Source organism: Alternaria ventricosa (assembly GCF_023758065.1).
Source record: "Alternaria ventricosa strain BMP 2768 chromosome Unknown scaffold_35, whole genome shotgun sequence".
Classification (NCBI taxonomy): domain Eukaryota; kingdom Fungi; phylum Ascomycota; class Dothideomycetes; order Pleosporales; family Pleosporaceae; genus Alternaria; species Alternaria ventricosa.
Genome location: NW_026055715.1, coordinates 164,348 through 183,190, shown reverse-complemented (window position 1 = coordinate 183,190; position 18,843 = coordinate 164,348). Strand labels below are relative to the sequence as shown.

The following is an 18,843-nucleotide window of genomic DNA, read 5'->3' as shown; positions in this document are numbered from 1 at the left end:
TTGCGCCGTGGTAGTAGCCGGTCATTGTAGGTTCCGAATGCAGACGGAACTCGACCTCGGGAGGTTTCATGGGTCAGGTGTAGCCTTTGAGATCGGGATGGAGGCATTCAATTGACTAAATCAAGGGTCTTACATCGACGTATAACCCCAAGGTTCCGATCGGACTCTAGCGCGCGAGCTATGACATGTGCGCAAATGTAACTCCTCTGCGATGCGGCATCGCAGTACCATGGTCATCGCGACTGTACTTGTGCGCGTTGCAAGGGCAAGGAAGTACGGCTCTGCATTGGGGATGCGGTGGTTTTTTCCCGAAGCACACGCATTGCGCAGTCTCCAGTTACCGAAGAGTGATTTTTGACATCTCATCGCATCCATGTAGGAGATCGAGTTGCCATAGCTTCGCTGTTTTCGATGACGAGTACTTCACATTCTCCTCAATGACAATGGCAGCTACAGCTCGGGAGCCCCTCGATCATGAGGATCTTCTCACAATCAGTACTGATGGAAGTTCGATTGGTAACGGAAAGGCCGAAGCTGCAGCTGGCGTCGGCGTGTTCTTTGGAGTATCAGATCCAAGGTGAGTAACATGAAACTCACCTAGACCCTTCTTTCACTCCCTTCATCTCCTTCAACATTACGAAAAGCGACTGCGCACCCTGAAGTTCTGTTCGCTGATCTACCCCGACGCAGGAACATTGGCCGCCCGCTTGGCCTGGGCCCCCAGACCAATCAACGCGCCGAACTCTCCGCCATCCTCGACGCGCTCACGGCCGCTCCTCTGACTATGAACGTACTGATTCGTACCGATTCCAAGTACTGTAAGAATATTGTCGAAAAGTGGTATGACACATGGGAATACAGAAGTTGGCTAAAGCCAAAGGGTATAGAGCACTTGAACATGGATCTGATTGAGCGCGTTATGGCTTTAAAGAAAAGAAGATCAAGGAGGGATGCGACGACGGAGTTCTTTTGGGTCAAAGGACACGCTGGTGATCCCGGCAATGAGGCAGCCGATAAATTGGCTGAGGCAGGTGCAAGGTAGGTGTATATTCATGCTGCGCAATAGCGTGATGTTCGATGAGCTCCTCGTGCATGCCCATCGACCTCAAACTGTGTTGACTGGAACGCAGGCGCGCATACTGGGAAAAGCACGGTCGATGGCCCATAGGTGACCGTAGTCTGCCACAGAACAGGCCTGGTGATGTGGATTTCGTCCTTGGTAAGAAGGTAGTCAGAAGGGAAGATGGCAAGGGCGAGGACCTTGTACCTCTGACACCAGAGGAGCTCAAGGCCCAGCTTGCAGCTCTGCGCGGATGGAAGGCCAAGCGAGAGCCAGTCGGCGATGGCAGGGTCGGCCAAGATAAGGTCAGCAAAAAGAAGGCGAAAAAGAAGACAAGACAGAACGGCAAATGATGGCCAGGAATGGGTTCGAGCACCTAAACCATGATATGTAGTTATAGACCACCTTCTCAAGGGTCACCAAGAAATGTAATGTCGCAAAGAGGCAACGTTTGCGATTGAATCAACACATCCGTGCGGTGTGTTAAACGTCGATCCCGAGGCACCCGTCCAATCGCGGACCGCGGAGTGCGGCATTGAGATGACTAGAAGTTGTGTGGCATTTGGCACCTGGGCATTGACTAAATTTCGGTAATTGAGCAACCACCAAGACAATGCATACTTCCATCTTGATAGTATATCGAAGAACGAGACACAAAGAATTCTTGCTATCCCTGGTGGCGGCCTAGAGCCCCTGGACGAGGCAATCACAACGGCACCTTGGCAAGTGTTGAGGCTAAACTCAATGCGGCCGTGTTCCCCAACACCTCGCACTGGCTACACGCATCCGCGTTCCTCCACGAGTATGTTATCGAACCCAAAACGGCTATGTTCGCAGGAAAATATTACATTTGTCTCCCGCGCTGCAATGCGCCACCCTCAATCTTCATATGAGAACTCATGATGCACAATCTTGTGGAATTCACCATCCTCGTCCCTAAACCGCCACCATTCACATGGACTCTCACACTCACACTTTGGCGGACTAACAATGTTGTTAGCACAGAGGAAGTACCCGCCCGGGCGGTGGAAGGGCCACTTACTATGTCGAATCGGGTGTAGCTAGAATTTCTGCAACATCCGCTGCCATGTCGCCCTTCTTACCAGATGCCTTGATGTAGGCTTCGCCGCGCAACAAAGGATCCCATTTCTCATGGGCTGATCGCTTCACGTGCCCAGAAATGGTAACCTTCTCGATCCTTTTCAGCAGGTCGTAGCCCAGTGTCAAGATGATATTGACAAGCTCCTTTTGGCACGTCAGACCGTCGAGAGGTGTCCAACAATCCGTCCGATACTCCCAATAATCCCCCTCACCAGGCAGCGGCTGAAGAGACGGCTCGAAAATCTGGAACTGGAGGTTCAAGTGTTGCAAGGTATGTATACCTGCCAACATCTTCAAGCCGCCCTCAGCATCGCGACGTACGATACGACGATGGTCAAATTCATAGCCGACGAAATGCAAATACTCCTCGTTGGAGAGACTTAGCGATACACGCTGTAGTACCAGAGGGTCGCGAGGCGGGAACGAATGGCCTGGCAACTCTTGTCTCGTGCAGTATCTGCGAAGATAGTAGACGGTGTCATTCAGAACACGCAGCCGGTTGAAGCGCTTGATAGACTTACCCCATACAGCTTTTGCGACTTCTCGGCGGACTTCCCGATTGGCACGCATGAGATTCATCGCCGCTGCTTGTACATCTCGAGTAGGACCAAGGCCGACATGCGAATCTTCTGGTGATGTCTCGTTTTCGACCGAACGATCCGCACGCTTGAAGTGACGCTTCTTCCTCTGGACTTTGGCGAATAAGATCGGATACACCCCAGTGTTTATCCCATCAGTCCATGATTTCGCACTGAATTCAGCCACAGCGGCTTCGTGGCTTTGTTCGACATGGGCATGAAGTTCCGGGTCAGAGTGCGGCCAAATCTGCTCTCCGACCAAGAACTCGTATATCATCAGTCGGATCTCTATCGGCAGATCCATGAGCCGGAAAGGTATGCCTGTTTGATTCTGGTATCTCTCTAACGCCTTTTGCCTGGCTCCTTGTCCGCCGTAGTGGTGTCTCAACCAGACTCTAGCGGAAGTCCAGTATTCGGGATTGAAATGCGTCTTTGTTTCGTTCAATCTGGTGTCGGAGATATGTTCGCTAAGTTCTAGCTCCGAACTGTCGTGTATGGGCCCTCGTCGAATCCATAACGCATGTCTGGCATCACAATACGGGAAGTGGACTCTATAGAGCTGAAAGATACTGTTCTCGTCATCGTCAAGCTCTCCACTCGGCACTATGATGGCGCCCCTCATATTCGCTTCGCAAGTAGGGTTATGCGTCATCTCCTGGAATATAATATCCAACAAGCTGTCAAGAATAGGGTCCTGAAGATGTCAATGATGTGATCTAGAACCCAGACAATGTGCGTACCTTCCATTGCCAAATTTTTGGACACATCGGCACGATATGTTCCATAACAATATCATATTTCCGGATGAGAGCGGAGAGGGTTTTGTCGTCCATTTCGTCATAGTACCTGCGTGATGATAATTCGAGCTCGAGCAAGGCTTCGCCATGACGGCCATGTAAAGTGCGGACCAAGGGTGAGTGACTCATGACTTCGACAAGATGTTGGCAAAGAGGGAGTAAGATCAAGGATGAGTGTGAAAAGAACGTACTTATATATGAAAGAGAAGGGCTGTGAAGTGAGACGGGTAATGAGGAGAGAGCGAATTGGAAGAAAATGGATCAGGGGTACGCCTCGGGGCCGAAGGTTTTGTGAGGTGTATGTCACGATTCTGCACGCAAGACTGGTGCGGCTGTGTCTACCCTGTTCCTTGCGAAAATCTAGATGAGAACTTCTCTACAGTCAACAAGTCGAGACGAGGACCAAATTGGAAATATACCTGGAATACTGTGTTGCTTTCATGCCTCGGACGGCTCAGCCCGTTATAGGTATGTCACAAACACGTGACGTTGGCAATGACAATGTGTTCGGTTACCCAAACGCGCTCCAGTTCACAGCTCTCAACTACGGGTGATCAGAGGTAGCGTCTGCAGTGATGGTGGTATCAAATGTAACACTTCCCGGAATCAGCGGGGCCGGTCTGTAAACTGGGTCAAAGCAGATCATTACATGCGACGCTATTAGCGATCGTCATATCGGGATGGGGAAACATTCTGCGATGAAGGTATCCGGCTAGACTCCATGTTGGTAGCTACAACTCTAACAGGCTCTTCACTTCCCTAACCATCAGTCGATCCTCGGCATCTTTCGCTTCAACCTTGCCGATCGTACCTGCAGCATCCATTACCTTCCAGGTGTCCCTGAGCTCACCCTGCATATCAGCGGCATACACTAACCAACCAATAGATATGATACCCATCTTCTGGTTCTCGCTCCATTGCTCTTCGGTGCCGATGTTTTCCAGCAGCGAAGCCAGAAGCTCGCCTTGCTCTGCTTCTGGGAGTTCGGTCTCCGAAGACGAAGGCGTAGACTGGTTTGCGCTGTGCTTCTTCATGCGCACTTGATGGTTCGAAGATGTCATGTTCATTGCTAGGCTGAGAGCCGAGGCTTTGAGCGCGGGATGTTTCTCGTCGAGGAGGGCGGTTGTCAGGATGGAGATCAGTGTGGACGAAAGCGGGGGAGAGAGGAGGTGTGGTATGAAGAGTGGCGATGAGAAGAGATTGCATGCGAGATGCAGTGTCGTAAGTCTAAGAGGGTAAGGCGCGGAATCGCCCAGCTTGTCAACGTGGTCCAGCAGATGGTGTATAGTGGCAGGTGTGCCAGTTGCTCCCTTGTGCTCCTCCGCAAAGAAGCCAGCCACGCGAACGTCGGTCAAGGCCACCCTGAGCAGATCTAGGGCCGTGAATAGAAGCTCTGGCGGGAGTACTGAGGTACTGTTTCTCAGGAAGCTGGCGAACTGCGGCAGATCCCCTAGGGGTGCTTCTATGGCCCCAGATTGTTCGCGGGTCTGTATGAAAGATACAACTGACGACACAGCTGGCTCCTTTCCTGCATCTCCCATCTTCACGACCAGCTTTTCCAGTGGCGGCACCTTGGTGAACTTGACAGGCCTTTGCCTTTGCCGCAACAGCATGGGTGTGCTCTTCTCGAGATGTGGGTGCGCCGGGAACGCAGCGTTGACCAGCATCTCCACGTTATTCCGTAGCTGCCTCGGATCAGCTCCACTCCACTCGTCTCGCTTCTCGCCCTTGAGGTATGTTATGAATGTTGGGGTCGCGCGAACGTTCGGGTAGCGAGTGTTGATGGAGCGATCGGCGTGACTGAAGTCGATTTTGATGAAGACACATTTGGTGCCAGTCTCGGCAGCGAGGTCGTCGTACGGTTGGTACACCAACTTGCATGGCGCGCATGTGGAGCTCGTGAAGAAGATGATGGCGCAACGGTCATTCGCGAGGTCGAGAAGGCGGTCCACGTCCTTCAGCGTTGTTATGTTGTTGACCCTGCCCGTGTTCATTTCCAAAGCACTACCCCCAGAAGAGGCCCCGTTGGATGTACTTGCAGTCGACGCTTTCGTATGGGCTTGCGGTTGTACCGGCTGCGGTGTGGGCGCTTGGACGATGGGTCGCATAGCGGCGTCGATTTGCGGTTTGAGCATTTGTCCGAACGGCGTGTTCAGGACGGTCTGCGGGAGGGAAGTGATGTGGTCTGGTATTCCTTTGCCGACAAGGAACATGGCGAAGTCGTTGGAGAAGTTGTTACAGTTGTGCGCGAATAGATCGTATGACTGGATGGACTGTCAGCAGAGCCTGCGCAAAAGTGCTGAACGGAGCCGTACCTCGGCCGTGTATATTTCCTTCAGAGACTCGAGGTACTCTAGTATAACCTCCATAGGAAGCGCAGTTTGCCCCAGCTTGATGACCTCCATCGGCCGGCCATGGTGAGTGGTGCCCGCCCGGCATGTCTGCACGCCTGATCCGTAGTAGTATTCTATGCCGCCGAGTACGATAGAGGTGTGATATACGGCATCAATCTGTTCGGAAGGATGTGTCAGCGGATTCACCGAGTATCGGAAGATATGTGACCTACCTGAATGCCCAAGAATTGCCGCGACATGCTTCGCGCAAGACCCTGGATACCGTCAGTCCGAGGAGACTTTCGAGGGCGTCGCGAAAGCGCGCGCAAGTACATCTGTTCCCGCCACTTACCTGAGAAAGATCATACACATACAGTTGAACGTCCATCTTTGAAGAGTCTCGTGATCAGCTTTGAGGGTGTTATCGCACTCGGTGCATGTCTGGAGGCATGGTGCGAGATTCGTAGGTACATGAGGAGGATGACGTAGAACATTCGGGAACGCTGACGAACGCCGAAGCGCGCCCGCAACATCACGCTAACACCTGACCTACGCGCTAAAGATCGCCACGCGTCGTTCGGGAGATGCGGCGTGCTCTTGTATCCGCGATCCTCTCCTGTTGCTTCCGTTGCACCTGCCCATATTTTATCAAATGTTACAATTGCGATAGTTGTAATGTTGCTCGCCGGAGTGCCTCGCGTGTTAGCGCAATACCTTAGTTATAGGGACAGGGCCCTGATGAGCCCTGGGACTACCTGAGGCCGATTCTTGAACTTGACACCCTATGGAATTTCACTACTTATTTCCAAAGAAGACCTAATATACTAACACTCCAGTTGGCAGCTTAGCCGTTTCGCCTGTATATCCACCTTCACCGTTCGACATCCATCAACATGCAGTGGTCAGACACTCCCAGCGTAGGACCTCGACGTATGCGCACCGACGACGTCAACAGACTAGCACGCGTCCTGTTTCCCAGGCCTGCTCGAGAAGAGGTTAAGAAAGTCATCGCGCAGACAAATAACGCGCAGTTGCAATCTCCATTCTTTAGGCTCCCAGCCGAGATTAGAAATGTGATCTACGGATATTACACGGCCGTGGACAAAGGCCTTTTCTACCACTTTGCAAGCAACACGTTGCGCACCAAGAGCGGGCAGATTCCAGATCATGCCTTCGCCTATACCTGCCGTTCAGCCTACTACGAGACACGAGACAACTCGCTCAGAATCAACAGGGTTACTTTCACGACGGTCGAGGATGAGGACATTCGTCGGAGCGCGGCACTATTCAACGACATGATGCTCGAGTTGGATCGTCACAGAAGCGATGTAGTCCACTCATACGCATCTCATCCTGCTTGTGCCGAAACCGTCAAAGCAGAACTGCATCTGTATACGGGCAAGATACCGAAGGGCTTCTACGACAATTGGTTCAAGCCGGAATGTCGGACTGCTGTATGTGCGCATGCTTGGCCGAATTCTGCATATGGCGAAGCACGCTCGGTTGAACGCGATCTAATCCACGGCATGATGCGAGCATTGACACGTGTATGGGACTACGACACAATCAGACAAGCAAATCGGAACTCTCGATATCGTTGGGGATGTCAGAGTCACACCTTTCAACATGCGTGGGAGGAATACGAACCGTGGTCTATCATTGGAGGTCAGGCGATTCCGGACATGGAGTTTACGCACCGGGAAGGATCACCGACAGCGCCCAAAGGATATAACTCCTACTCAGCCGCCTCCGCCGCCATCAATTTCGTTCGCTCTTTGCCCGAGGCATCACAAAATTGCCTTCGCAACGTCACGCTGGTGGAAGACAGCCGAGCTGCTGCTTTTCCAGAGTGCCATGCCAGAGGGCTAATTCCATACTGCCGCAAAAATAAAAACCTTCGCATCGAGCGTCGCGTGGACCTTTGGGATTGCATACTAGGTGGGGGGATTTCCTCTGTCGACGTTACCTCGGAGATCGGGCTCTGGACAGTTGAAGCTTTGGCTTTACCGGCGCTTGGCATGCCCAAGGGATCATTTCAATTTATCTTGGAAGAGAACCTCCCGATCTCGCTTCGGGCGCAGCAACCTAGCAAAGTTTTCGATATCCTTCATCGTGACCTCGCTTGGCAGCGCGCGCTCGATGAAGCTTACAAGCGTGGATATTTGTCTACTCCATCGTGGATCGGCCGGAGAAGGTGCAAGGGGTACATTTATGACGATTTAGCCTTAGTCGTCGAGATGATAGTGCAGGACAAGTCTGACAGTTTGATACGTTGCAACCTCCCTATGGGGTCGCAATGGAATGTTGAGGATATGCTTGCAGCACATGAAGACTGGGATTTAGCAAAGTGGCAACGTGAATGGAACACTCACGATCCGTTTCGGTGGATGGTGCAGTCTGACACCACAACGCGTTACGGCAAGGTTCGCCAACGCGTCGATAGACTTTACCCTTCTTATTCCTAACTACCTAGATATTAGCGCGTATCCTGATGCTTCACGATGGTCGACAAGGCTAAGACGTATAATTCATGCATAGTAATAGAAAAGCTCAGGATAAACCTCAACTGCACATTACGTACTATATGCTTCGACGAGCCGAAGTCATCCGCTAAAGTATGTCGGCTTCTACCTTAAGACATGCCTTTGGTCAAAATCTGACCGGGCAAGGGCTCCGAGGAACTAAGGCCTGGCAGACACGTAGAAATCAGCAGCTTCTTAGAAAGAGACCAGCTTTATGGTATGGTGATGGTCATCTGCTCAGTTCGAACGTGTTCAATTTGATGGCGAGTCGTAGCGTGCGCCAGTCACAGTCCAGAGGCAATGGCGTAGCTTGCCCTGGCCTTCTGCCGGTTCTCCGCCACTTTTCACTCAGCGGCCAAAGCAGTTGCGTGCGATTTTTGTCAGTTTCACGACAGTGGTAACGGTATATCACGTCTATTGAAGAGTCGATATCACATCCGAAGAAAGTACATAGCGTTATATGAGACCATAGAATCATTGGAAATAGCACTGCATGCACTTCTATTCATAGTATAGTAAAGCAAGTAATTGGGTAGGTATAGCAGGGATTTTACCCGCAATCAGCGGGCTAGGAAAGCAAGTTCAGGAGGGATAAGAAATCGGCAATGTAAGCTGTCTTACGAAGCTGCCCTCTCTACTAAGAGGTGATCGGACTATATATCCTAGCCCTCTAACCATGTGACCGATTGTTACACCACAATAGCCAATTATGAGGTACAATATTTTGACAATCACGAACTACACCGCATCCAAGCTTACAAGATGACGGTACCCCAATGCAGAAGGTGCCATGGAAGCAGCGGCGCCTCGGTTTGGAACTCCTCCGGCTCATGATTTGCCCAGCCTTCCTCCCAGTCGCGGAGAGACCACCCTTGATTCTCCTTGAGGAGTCTGTCGACATTGTAGAATCCCGCAGAATTAAGGGGAAAGTTCGTACGAACCGGCGAGCTGATGGGCGACAGCGTGCGAACCAGTTCAGGAAATTCTTCATACATGTACCCTGGGTTCATTCGCCGATACAACCAGGACGGTCTTGATAGTACACCACGCATATAGCAGGAATCTAAGGCATTTTGCCAGGTTGCATCGCGCTGAAGCGTTCTGAAAACGTGGGGTGTGTGTTCTGGAGTAGGATCGCCATCGAGTACCAACGTGAAGGAATCTTCGGGCATGCCTAGTTCAGACAGAGCCATGGCTTCTGTTTTCCACGCACCCACTGCTTTAGATTTTTCACCAGCAGGGCATTGTTCGTCGTCCAATAATCCTTCCGTAAGAAAGTCGTCACGGCCGTACAAGAAGTCATGGATGCGGAATTCTGCGGCAGGAAACACTGTTTCCCAGAGATTGACCACGCGCTCAACTCGTATTTGCGGATGAGACTGACAGAGAGCAGTGTACCCTCTTCCGTGGCTTGCGGGGTCAGCGATGAACTCAGGGTCTTCTAGCAGCACGAGTTTCCTACTAGCTTCGCGGGTAGCTTTGGAAACTGAGTCGAGGAACCGAAGGCCGACTGTTGCTGCCGAGCAACTGTACTTTGCATTGGGCCAAGTATAATGTAGGCCATTGCACACAAACGTGACCTTCTTTTGCATTCGTTCAATTTCTGCAGCGTTCATGATACTCCAAGGCTCAAAGCAGGCGTTGTTCAATTCCATAACATCATCAATTTCGTAAGGCTCCAGCCAGACGTTGTCCAAGTCCATAGGATCATCAATCTCGTACGGTCTCCGAAATCGAGACCCTGCTTTGGCTTTCGCAGCGAAGCCTGGATGTTGGGAAACGAGGATCAAGGTGCACGCCACGACATCACGCCACATCGACGGCGCTTCGCCACAATCTACATCGCTTCTATCGAGTATACGAAGTTCGCCTTGAGAGCTCCAAAGAGCAATCATCGGTGCGAATTGCGGATACTTGATCTTTACTGTACGTGCAGTCTCCGAACTGAGAAGGTCCGGGGCCGACACATTGAGTAGCCATAATTTGCGTTTATTGATGCTTTGATAAGTGGCGTGAAGCAGACCGGCCTGCGCCTGAGTGGCGTCTGAATGAAATGTCGAGAAGCGAAGTGTGTTGATACACAGCCCAAGTGCGCGTGTTTCGTTGGCAATCTGGCGGCACACAAGTACCATGGAGAGCTGAACGGTGTGGCCGTCTGCCCGCCGGGGTTTGTTCAATGCGAAAGCGTGTACGTATCCGCCGTCGGCGCTGAAGTAGTGACCGTAGACAAGATCGCGTAACTCGCGAGGCATTTGGAGAAGGGTCGGCATGATCTTGTAAGAGAAGTCTGTGGTTGTATTAAGGGAACCTCGGTGTGTGCAAATATCTGGAAGGTCAGCTACATGCTCAGCCCGACGCCGCCAGAGATTTTGAGCACACTTACAGTCTTGTGTGAGCTGACTCTGGAGCTTGGTCGGAGGCTTGCCGTCGCATGTACAGATCGGTCAAAGCTGGGTAGAATTCTGGGGTTTGGCGCCGTTCAAGCCAAAGCTTTTGTGAGGCGCATGGGTGGCGATGGGGGAGTCGCAGTTGAGGAGGAAAAATTGGGCGACTCTTTGGTGCGATAGCTTCCAAGGTTGCAAAGCGATTCGTGGTATAGGGCGCTTTAGCTTCCCCAAGCCTCTGGAAACTGGGACAGCATCGTAATGTGGAGCTTGCAACAACTACAGTGGTATCAAAACCGTCTCGTCACATCAAGATGAGAAAGCACCTAGAACGAGTTTTTGGTGAGCGTGGATCACCCCATTACTTTGTTCTCCTTCCATCGAGCTGTTGTTGCATGTGACGGTATATGCTACGTTGGTTTAAAAATGGGTGCAGGGCCCTCGCGGCCTGCTCACGATTGAATGGGTCGGGTGAACGAGGTTTTGGTACGATTTGAAGCTGGGTCGCAGCATGGAGACTGCAGGTGCGGGGAGTGGCCAAAGCGCGCGGGTGACCCGCCACTCCCGAGGTCCCGATAGAAAGGACGCCACCACACCGCCACTCCTCCACCGATGAGATCCGGTGTGCATTAACATCTGTTCTTGATACCTAGAACAGTGCTCATTATCGTACCCTCAAGATATGTCCGACGCGTGGTCCGTCCATGCCCCATACTGGCAGAGCCCCAATCATGCTAGTCAATTAGTGATCGACAAAACTCGTGCTTCTTGTGGTCTTGTACCGCCGAGGCCTGCACAAGTAAGCTGCTGCGCGGGTAGTCCCTCTATCGAACCCGGCTGATACAAGAAGCAGGAAAGAATTGAAAGCATGCCGGATGCCTTGCCTATACTAAGACTCATACTGCACGAAGAGCGTCGGAATAGTTTCAACTTCTTCACGAATACATATGGCCTTCGAATTGAGCGAAGCGCAGGTCTTCGACCTATTATGCATGCCAGCCGTATCGTTCAGAACTTTACCATCTCCAGAAAAAAGCCAGACGGGAGAGTGGTCACCCGTGCCATAGTTACGCGATGGAAGTCAATCAACGGCGAACCGGAGCTCGATATTGAAACTCCTGGAACGACTGAGTGGATTTGCATACCTGCCAGATCATGGCTAACAAAGGAATATGGCGGCGAAACTGCAGACCGGGGTCTACTGGATGAGTGGTTCGAGCGTTACCACAAGTCATTTCAATTCTTGAACCTCCCGAGTGAATTGCGTTTCATGGTATTCGAAGTATCAATAGGACCAGTATTATGGCCTGACCATAGAGCTTCCGAAGCCTCGGCAATACCTCAGGATGATGGCCGCTGTACAGATGGTGCAGCACCTGCACTTCAGCATGATCTGAAAGATACACCACTTCACGCATCTTCAGAAGAGGCAGAAACCGTCGTCGATACTTGGCCCAGGGGTATGTCACTCGATGCGCCAAGATTGAGAGACAAAGTGTCCTGTTATCATCCGCTATCAAGTCGTCCTTATGGATCGACCCGAGAAGCTACACATTGGATCAAGAACATGTTACTCGTTAGCAAGGCTTTTAGTTCGGAAGCCCAGAAGACGATCTGGGAAAGTACAAACAAAAGATTTGGCAATATCGCAACCCTTACGAGGACGATTCCACACCTGAAAGCCATCCCATTCAACGCACTCCGGCGAATATCGCTCACATTCAGCGATCGCGGGTACCTCCGTCTGCTCGGATATAAGACTATGGGCGATTTAGCTTTCACGCCACTTCCGGCGGAAAAATCTAACAGCTTGAGGGCCTTAACGGATATCGAAAGTATCGACGATCTCGACCTTCACTTTCGGGCCTCTTTACCCTTCAGAGTCTTCGGCGATCGACTGCACCCTGTTACGCAGTTCAAGCCTGATCCTTTTGTTATCACGTGCCAGAAGAAGTGGATTGAGTGGTTTCTCACACTGCTGTACGAGAGATTTACCGAGACATATACAAATAACAGGAATGTGCCGATGGTCTCTATTAAAGGAGATGTTAAGTACAGCACACGATCGGAGTGGGAGCCAATATGGAGAGAGTTCAAGCATGGAGTGCGGCGAGACTTTGCGGAGAAGGCCGCGGAGATCAAGTCTACCCCCGCTGCTCAGTTGTAAGTGGAGTCACTACAGTCTTTCCCTCGAACTGATCTTTGCTTAGCCCACCGATCTGCTCCTGCGAAAGTCCATGTGCTTGGATGGAAGCCGCGCAGCCAAACCCCGATTGTGGATGCGAAGTCGTTGCTGAGTTCGACTGCCGAGATTAGTCGAGGATGGAGGTAGAGCTTATACATCATTCGGAATAAAACTAAGCACGAAGCCACCAAATACAAAGCGTGAAGTTCTTGGAGCGATCTTTCTCGAATGATGAAAAGCAAAGTAATAAATCGCAGCTGTTCAGACTGTCAATTGCAACACTGCTATACGGCTCCACATGTGTTTACGGCAATTGCGAGTGGTGACCGCGCCCAGTGGTCATCTGCTGTTCGTCTGCAGCTGTTACCTCTATGCTGGTGGCCCCAGCTTCAGACTACCTTTGCGCATGGGTGTGGCCCAAATTGTGGAAATGAATTGTACAAGTGATGAGTGATTCGTGTCTCTCTATTCTAAGTCCTCAGCGAACAAAGCGTGCTTAATGCTGATACGGCATCCAACCACCTTCTCTCTATTGACTACACTATGCCTTCTGGCGTACGTCTACCTCCTCGACAAGCTCGACTAGGTCTGGCGTCCGACCCGGCAGTCATTATGCCATATCATACATGCGTAGCGATGAGAAGCAGCAGCCTTTAACGTGAATGCTCGCAGATCTCGCAGCTCATCTGACGAAACACGAGACGAGACAGCAACCAGGCAAAGCCAAGCTGTATCGAACGTCCGCAAAACACGTAAGGCTTGCTTTCAATTGCCCTCCTTTCCCGTCTGGATCACTCCTTTATCCCTTGCCCATTTCAGCAGTCCCAGCTAATAACCACAGTACTGTATCGAGACACCTCCATTGTGGTCGTTCGGGTCCCGCGATCCTCACACCCTTCCTTTACGCCTTAACGCGTGGATGCATATACGAGTCGCGTCGATTTGAGGCCGCATAGAGGCGAACCCTACGAACCATAGCAGGCCCAAGCCACTTGTGCAGCCATATGTCTGAGATAGCGGCGGCATTCGGGTGGAAGCCACTACGGAGGTAGAAGACTGGCATGCGATCGCGTCGGTGGGCGGTCCGCAGACCTCGGAGGTGTCTACGATCGGGGCCGGGCCGACGTCAACCCAGCGATGGTAGGTGAGTTGTGTGTGGGCGTCAGGGCAAAGAGAACTAGAAGTTGTTTAGCGACAGCCGATGGAACCCCACCCGCGCAGGATGGGCATGAAGTATCTAAAGGTAATATGTACGATGTGATGGAACATTACTTTGATGAGCGAAATTGAGGCGTGATGTAGCACGACGGCGAAGGGCGGTGTTGGTGCAGCCCGTACCATCATATCGTAAAGCCGAGCACATGACGGCGTCGTGCCCTGCGAAGGTTCATGGGGCCCCGGGGGTGTTCGGATAACGCGCTAGTACATTACAATGCGGATGACGCGGCTTACTAAGGTTCCCCTTGACAATCACGTGTTCATCTTACCGAGTTCCCGGGGTCGGCGTAATCTGCAACCATCCCAAGCTAGAACCATCGCTCCATATCTACCCGCCGCTGCGCTCGCAGGAACAACCTCATCTCATGCAGTAGTAGCCATGCAATGCGTCCCCTGGTACTGTGATAACGCCGCATTGGAGATTTCCGAGCGGCACACGATGTCCGAAACTGTCCCGGAACCATCATACACGCAAATGTATTTCCCCGACAAATTGTTCCACCGTCATGGCATACTAGTCAGTATGGTCATGATATAATTTCGCTGCAGTCCACTGGTGGCTGCCCTGACTCTTTCTCGGCATAGTTCAGGCTCGAAATCTAGTGGTTCCTGATGTGTGATATTTAGAGATATAAAGTCTGCACTCCAAGTTGTGCCTTCTACACCATTCATACTTCCTATCACAGCTTCTTTCATCAAGGCAAGTCTTTATCCTGTTAACATGATGCTTCTCGTCATTCTAGAACAAACTAACACGAGGCAAAGACTTCTACACACTCTCATCGCATTGTCCATTGGCAGTGCACTCTGACATCCCTCACGAAGCCGATATATCTACTCAGCACAGCATGGCCGCACTCTCCAAGCTCAGGCGATCATCGCAATATCCGTTTCTTCCGGTACCCCGCGAAATCCGAGACATGATCTATGCATACACCTTGAGCAGCGAGGACGGTCTGGTCTACGACTGTGAAAACCACGTCTTCAAGGATAGCGAAGGGGAAATTTCGGGTGGAGCTTTCGAGTTGGCTTTCCCCGAGATTTCTCACGAGCTCGCACCCCCTCGCATTGAGTTTAACACTCTTATCTTCACCTCGCAGTATGTCAAGGGAAATTCACGGTCCGCGGATGCATACCACAGATACATGAGGTATATCGTTGAGCAGAAATCTCAGCTGCTTGATGGTCTAGCCCCTCTTCTCCTCTCGCACGAAATGGCACAGATAGGAGCTGAGCACCATCCTGAGTTCAAGCCTGTACTCGACTGCTGGCTTCAGGGGAAGCCCTTATGCCCCGGGCGTGGTAGAGATCTTTGGCCCAGTCAGTTCTACGGCGAAGCACCCTCTCTCAAAAGAGACTTCGTCCATGACATGCTGGACATTCTGATACACAGTCCCAACTTCTCCAGCACGGACCTCCCTCTGTGTACAACATTGAACCATGACGAGTTCAGAAAGCTGGCTGCCATGAATCCTGATCCATGGGGCGTCTCGATACCCGCAGAATTACCTCCTCTATTCCAGGAATCCCGCGCAGACACCGCGTACATGAACTCCCGCGTTGAGTACACTTATTCCGCAGCAGCTTGCGCCATTCAGTTCATTCGCGGTCTTACTGAATACGAAAGGAAGAGTCTGAGGAAGATTGTTCTGGTTGAGAACCATGAGTCTGTATCACTTCCTCAGTGCCATGCTCGAGGTTTGATTCGGTACTGTCGTGAGTACGAGAAGCTCAGAATCGAACGTCGGGTTGGTTTGTTCGAATGCATTCTCAAGACCGGTGGCGAGTTCATCAACTCACAGGCCAAGATGAACTGGCAATGTGAAGCCAAATCGTCAGCGGCTACGAAAGCGATCAGCATCTGGATGTCGGAGGCCATGCTCCTACCTCGGCTTGGCATGCCCCATGGATCTTTCACGCTGGTCATAGATGGTGGCGCACCCTCGAGAATACCAACCATAGTTTTCGACCGCGTTCTCAACGATGCTGTTTGTCAGTCTACTTTGAAATCAAGCTATACTAGGCAATTGGAGGATGCTGCGGACTCGGCGGATGATACGGAATCGGCGGATGCTGCCGACTTGTCGTACAATTTTCGTGCCCGGCACTCATATTGGCGGTGGCTGGAACGACGAACTGACCTGAGATATTGCTCCGAATCTATACACGATGCGCTTCAGATCATCTCTAGTGGCCGGAATGATGCGTTGATTTCTTGCAACTTTCCTCTTAACGAGGCTCCGTCAGAGTTCGAGGTCCGGCGCCTATCATTCGAGGAATGGCGGTCATACGGGCCGCGTTGCTTCGAAACGCCATCTCATCTACCTGCCTGGGGAATTTTGAAGCACAACAAAGTAATTCGGGAAATTGAGAGGTACTGAGGAGGTTCATCGGTAGCGAGCGCTGTCTCAGTCTTGCTTTTTTGTTCCTTTCTTCTAGTCATCAGACTAGATTATCTTGACCGAATTGGATGAGTATGGTTACGCTGGTTCTGTCGTCTCGTATGGTTTTGTTGAGACTAAACAGGTGAACTAGATGTATTTAGAGGTGCGATAATGGAATAATGTTATGCTTACATTATGTGCCCATTTTCGGATGTCATTTTGCAGGATGTCATGAACTGCAGGATTGTGATCACAGCCCTATCGTGTGACGTTGTGCATATCCCTTTGCAGGCCAATGAGGAAAAGGCGCATAACAACACGCCCAAGCTTTTGATTGAGAACGAAGTCATAGTTTCCACTTTACGCTAATGCCTTCTTTTCTGATAAAGCCTCTAGTTTTGGTCGGCAGACGCAAATGATGTTGTGAAGTGGTTTGTGTCAGCCGCTTTGACATGTGACACACTATCTGCATGCTTTCGATAATCGATGAATAGGCGCAAAGGTACGACTGCGAATAACATTGATCTTGTGGAGTCGCACCTCATGTGTGGTCAATCTTTGTCGTGGACGGTGGCACTAGATCGTCCCCGCTGTGTGCCCACAAGTTATTCACATGCGATTCAAACATAGCCGGATCGCTATCTAAAACAGCCATAAATATTAAGGTGGGCAGCATTGTAGTGCAAAAAGATATTGGGTGGAGACAAGACACGTCTAGTCCGCAATCGTGGGGACGAAGCAAGCAAAGCGAAGGTGTGAGATACTTAGTACGATAGAATTGTCTAAGGAAGCTACTCTCTCCTCCGAGAGGCAATCAAAACATACGTCCACTTCTCTTACGCATGTGACCCGAAACCGCACCACAATGTGTACTGAAGTCACCATAATACAATGTAATTAACTTTGAACAAAGCTTTGTCGGTAAAATGCAAAGTTGAAATATATCTTTGCGCCATAGCATGCAGGCTTTCGTCGTGTCGGATCGACCTCTGCGTGATCTGTCGATGAACAGCCTGACTCTCATAACATGTATCTCTCCAGTCATCATCTCGCGCACGTCTAAACATTGCAGGCGGTCGCGCACTCGCAAATAGGAGGACTGAGTATTGTCAGCTTCTGGGAAGAGGTCAAGCATCATATCGACTCACAGATCCTCAACAGAGATGTTCTGGTAACCCCTGTAAGATTCCTGCATCGCTGATGAATCTTTCTCATTGACGCTGCCGTTCAAAATAGCTTCCCACCTCGCCTTCTGCTCATCGGTGACTAGACCCGATAGAATGATACGAGGGAAGTCCTTCATCTTGATCAAGAAATGCATGTAGAATGCCGTGAGAATCATCTCCACCAGAGTTTTTTGGCATGACAATCGGTTCAAATCTTCACGGAAGTGACGGAATGGGTCCTCTCGTCTCCTGTCTCGTGACGTGGTAGGACTTGCTGAGAAGTGGAACTCCAGGCGATAGAGGGAACGTGCGCCGAATAGGTGCTCGAGCGACCTGCACGGAAGCTCCCAGCATGGATTGAACGGATTTTGGTCATCGCTGGAGATATTGATGAGGTCAAAGTAATCCGCAAAGGTGAAATTGAGAATCACCTTGCGCAGGGCCACAAACGCGGGAGTCTCGAATGACAACTTTCGGCTGACGGATCGAAGATCATCAAGGTCGTGGAACACTTTGGTTGTATCTTGCCACAGAAGACCTTGGGCAAGCTGGCGAGTTAGCCTACTGATCCCATGTAAGCTTTGTAAATCGATCAGCTCAGCATCTCTTGGACTAGCTGCGTAGGGAGTGAAAACCCGAAGCGAACTCTCGGGGTCTTGCGCATCTGGTGCCTTTATGCCTATGTTTCTAGGCCAAGGGACAAAGTGCATCGTTTGATCAGTGATGTTCTGCGATGCGTTCCAGATTCCGGAAAAGCCGCAACCAGTGCGTAGGTGGGGCGTAATGCGATCAGGGATTAAGAAGGACAGGATCTTCAACTTCAACTCGGCCGGCAAGTCACACCAGCGCGTCGGTTGATCCGTAGACTGATCCGTCGGCTGACCTGTCGCTTAAGACATTAGAGAACAAATTATGCATCTTTTTAGGCTGAGATATACACACCGAATTGGCTTCCTTCAGTGCTGGATGACAAGGAGCTTACAGCTGCGGAGGTTTTCAAACGTTTGTTTGGAGACATCCTACCTGGTCGAGGGGGTGTCTTTGAGTAAAAGGCCTTCTCTGGGTTGTCGAAGCAAAGGAAGTATTCGAGTTTCGTGAATCTTGGATGTACCTGT

At 51.0% G+C, this 18,843-nt stretch overlaps 4 protein-coding genes across 4 annotated transcripts; 1 reads left to right on the top strand and 3 right to left on the bottom strand.

The window, feature by feature from the left end:
* Nucleotides 1–443: 443 nt before the first annotated feature.
* J4E93_010783 (uncharacterized protein) lies at nucleotides 444–1,413 on the top strand (the record flags this gene model as incomplete). The annotated part of the gene is made up of 3 exons (XM_049348659.1): nucleotides 444–577; nucleotides 691–1,038; nucleotides 1,131–1,413. 3 exons carry the CDS (start codon nucleotides 444–446, stop codon nucleotides 1,411–1,413), a joined length of 765 nt encoding a protein of 254 aa, XP_049194224.1.
* A 688-nt stretch (nucleotides 1,414–2,101) lies between these two features.
* On the bottom strand, nucleotides 2,102–3,043 carry J4E93_010782 (uncharacterized protein; the record flags this gene model as incomplete). The annotated part of the gene is made up of 1 exon (XM_049348658.1): nucleotides 2,102–3,043. One exon carries the CDS (start codon nucleotides 3,041–3,043, stop codon nucleotides 2,102–2,104), a length of 942 nt encoding a protein of 313 aa, XP_049194223.1.
* A 1,224-nt stretch (nucleotides 3,044–4,267) lies between these two features.
* J4E93_010781 (uncharacterized protein) lies at nucleotides 4,268–6,129 on the bottom strand (the record flags this gene model as incomplete). Its single annotated transcript, XM_049348657.1, has 3 exons — nucleotides 4,268–5,800; nucleotides 5,852–6,046; nucleotides 6,103–6,129. 3 exons carry the CDS (start codon nucleotides 6,127–6,129, stop codon nucleotides 4,268–4,270), a joined length of 1,755 nt encoding a protein of 584 aa, XP_049194222.1.
* An 11,577-nt stretch (nucleotides 6,130–17,706) lies between these two features.
* On the bottom strand, nucleotides 17,707–18,302 carry J4E93_010780 (uncharacterized protein; the record flags this gene model as incomplete). The annotated part of the gene is given in 2 exon segments (XM_049348656.1): nucleotides 17,707–18,276; nucleotides 18,294–18,302. The coding sequence occupies 2 exon segments, from the start codon at nucleotides 18,300–18,302 to the stop codon at nucleotides 17,707–17,709; spliced, it is 579 nt and encodes a 192-aa protein (XP_049194221.1).
* Nucleotides 18,303–18,843: the final 541 nt, after the last annotated feature.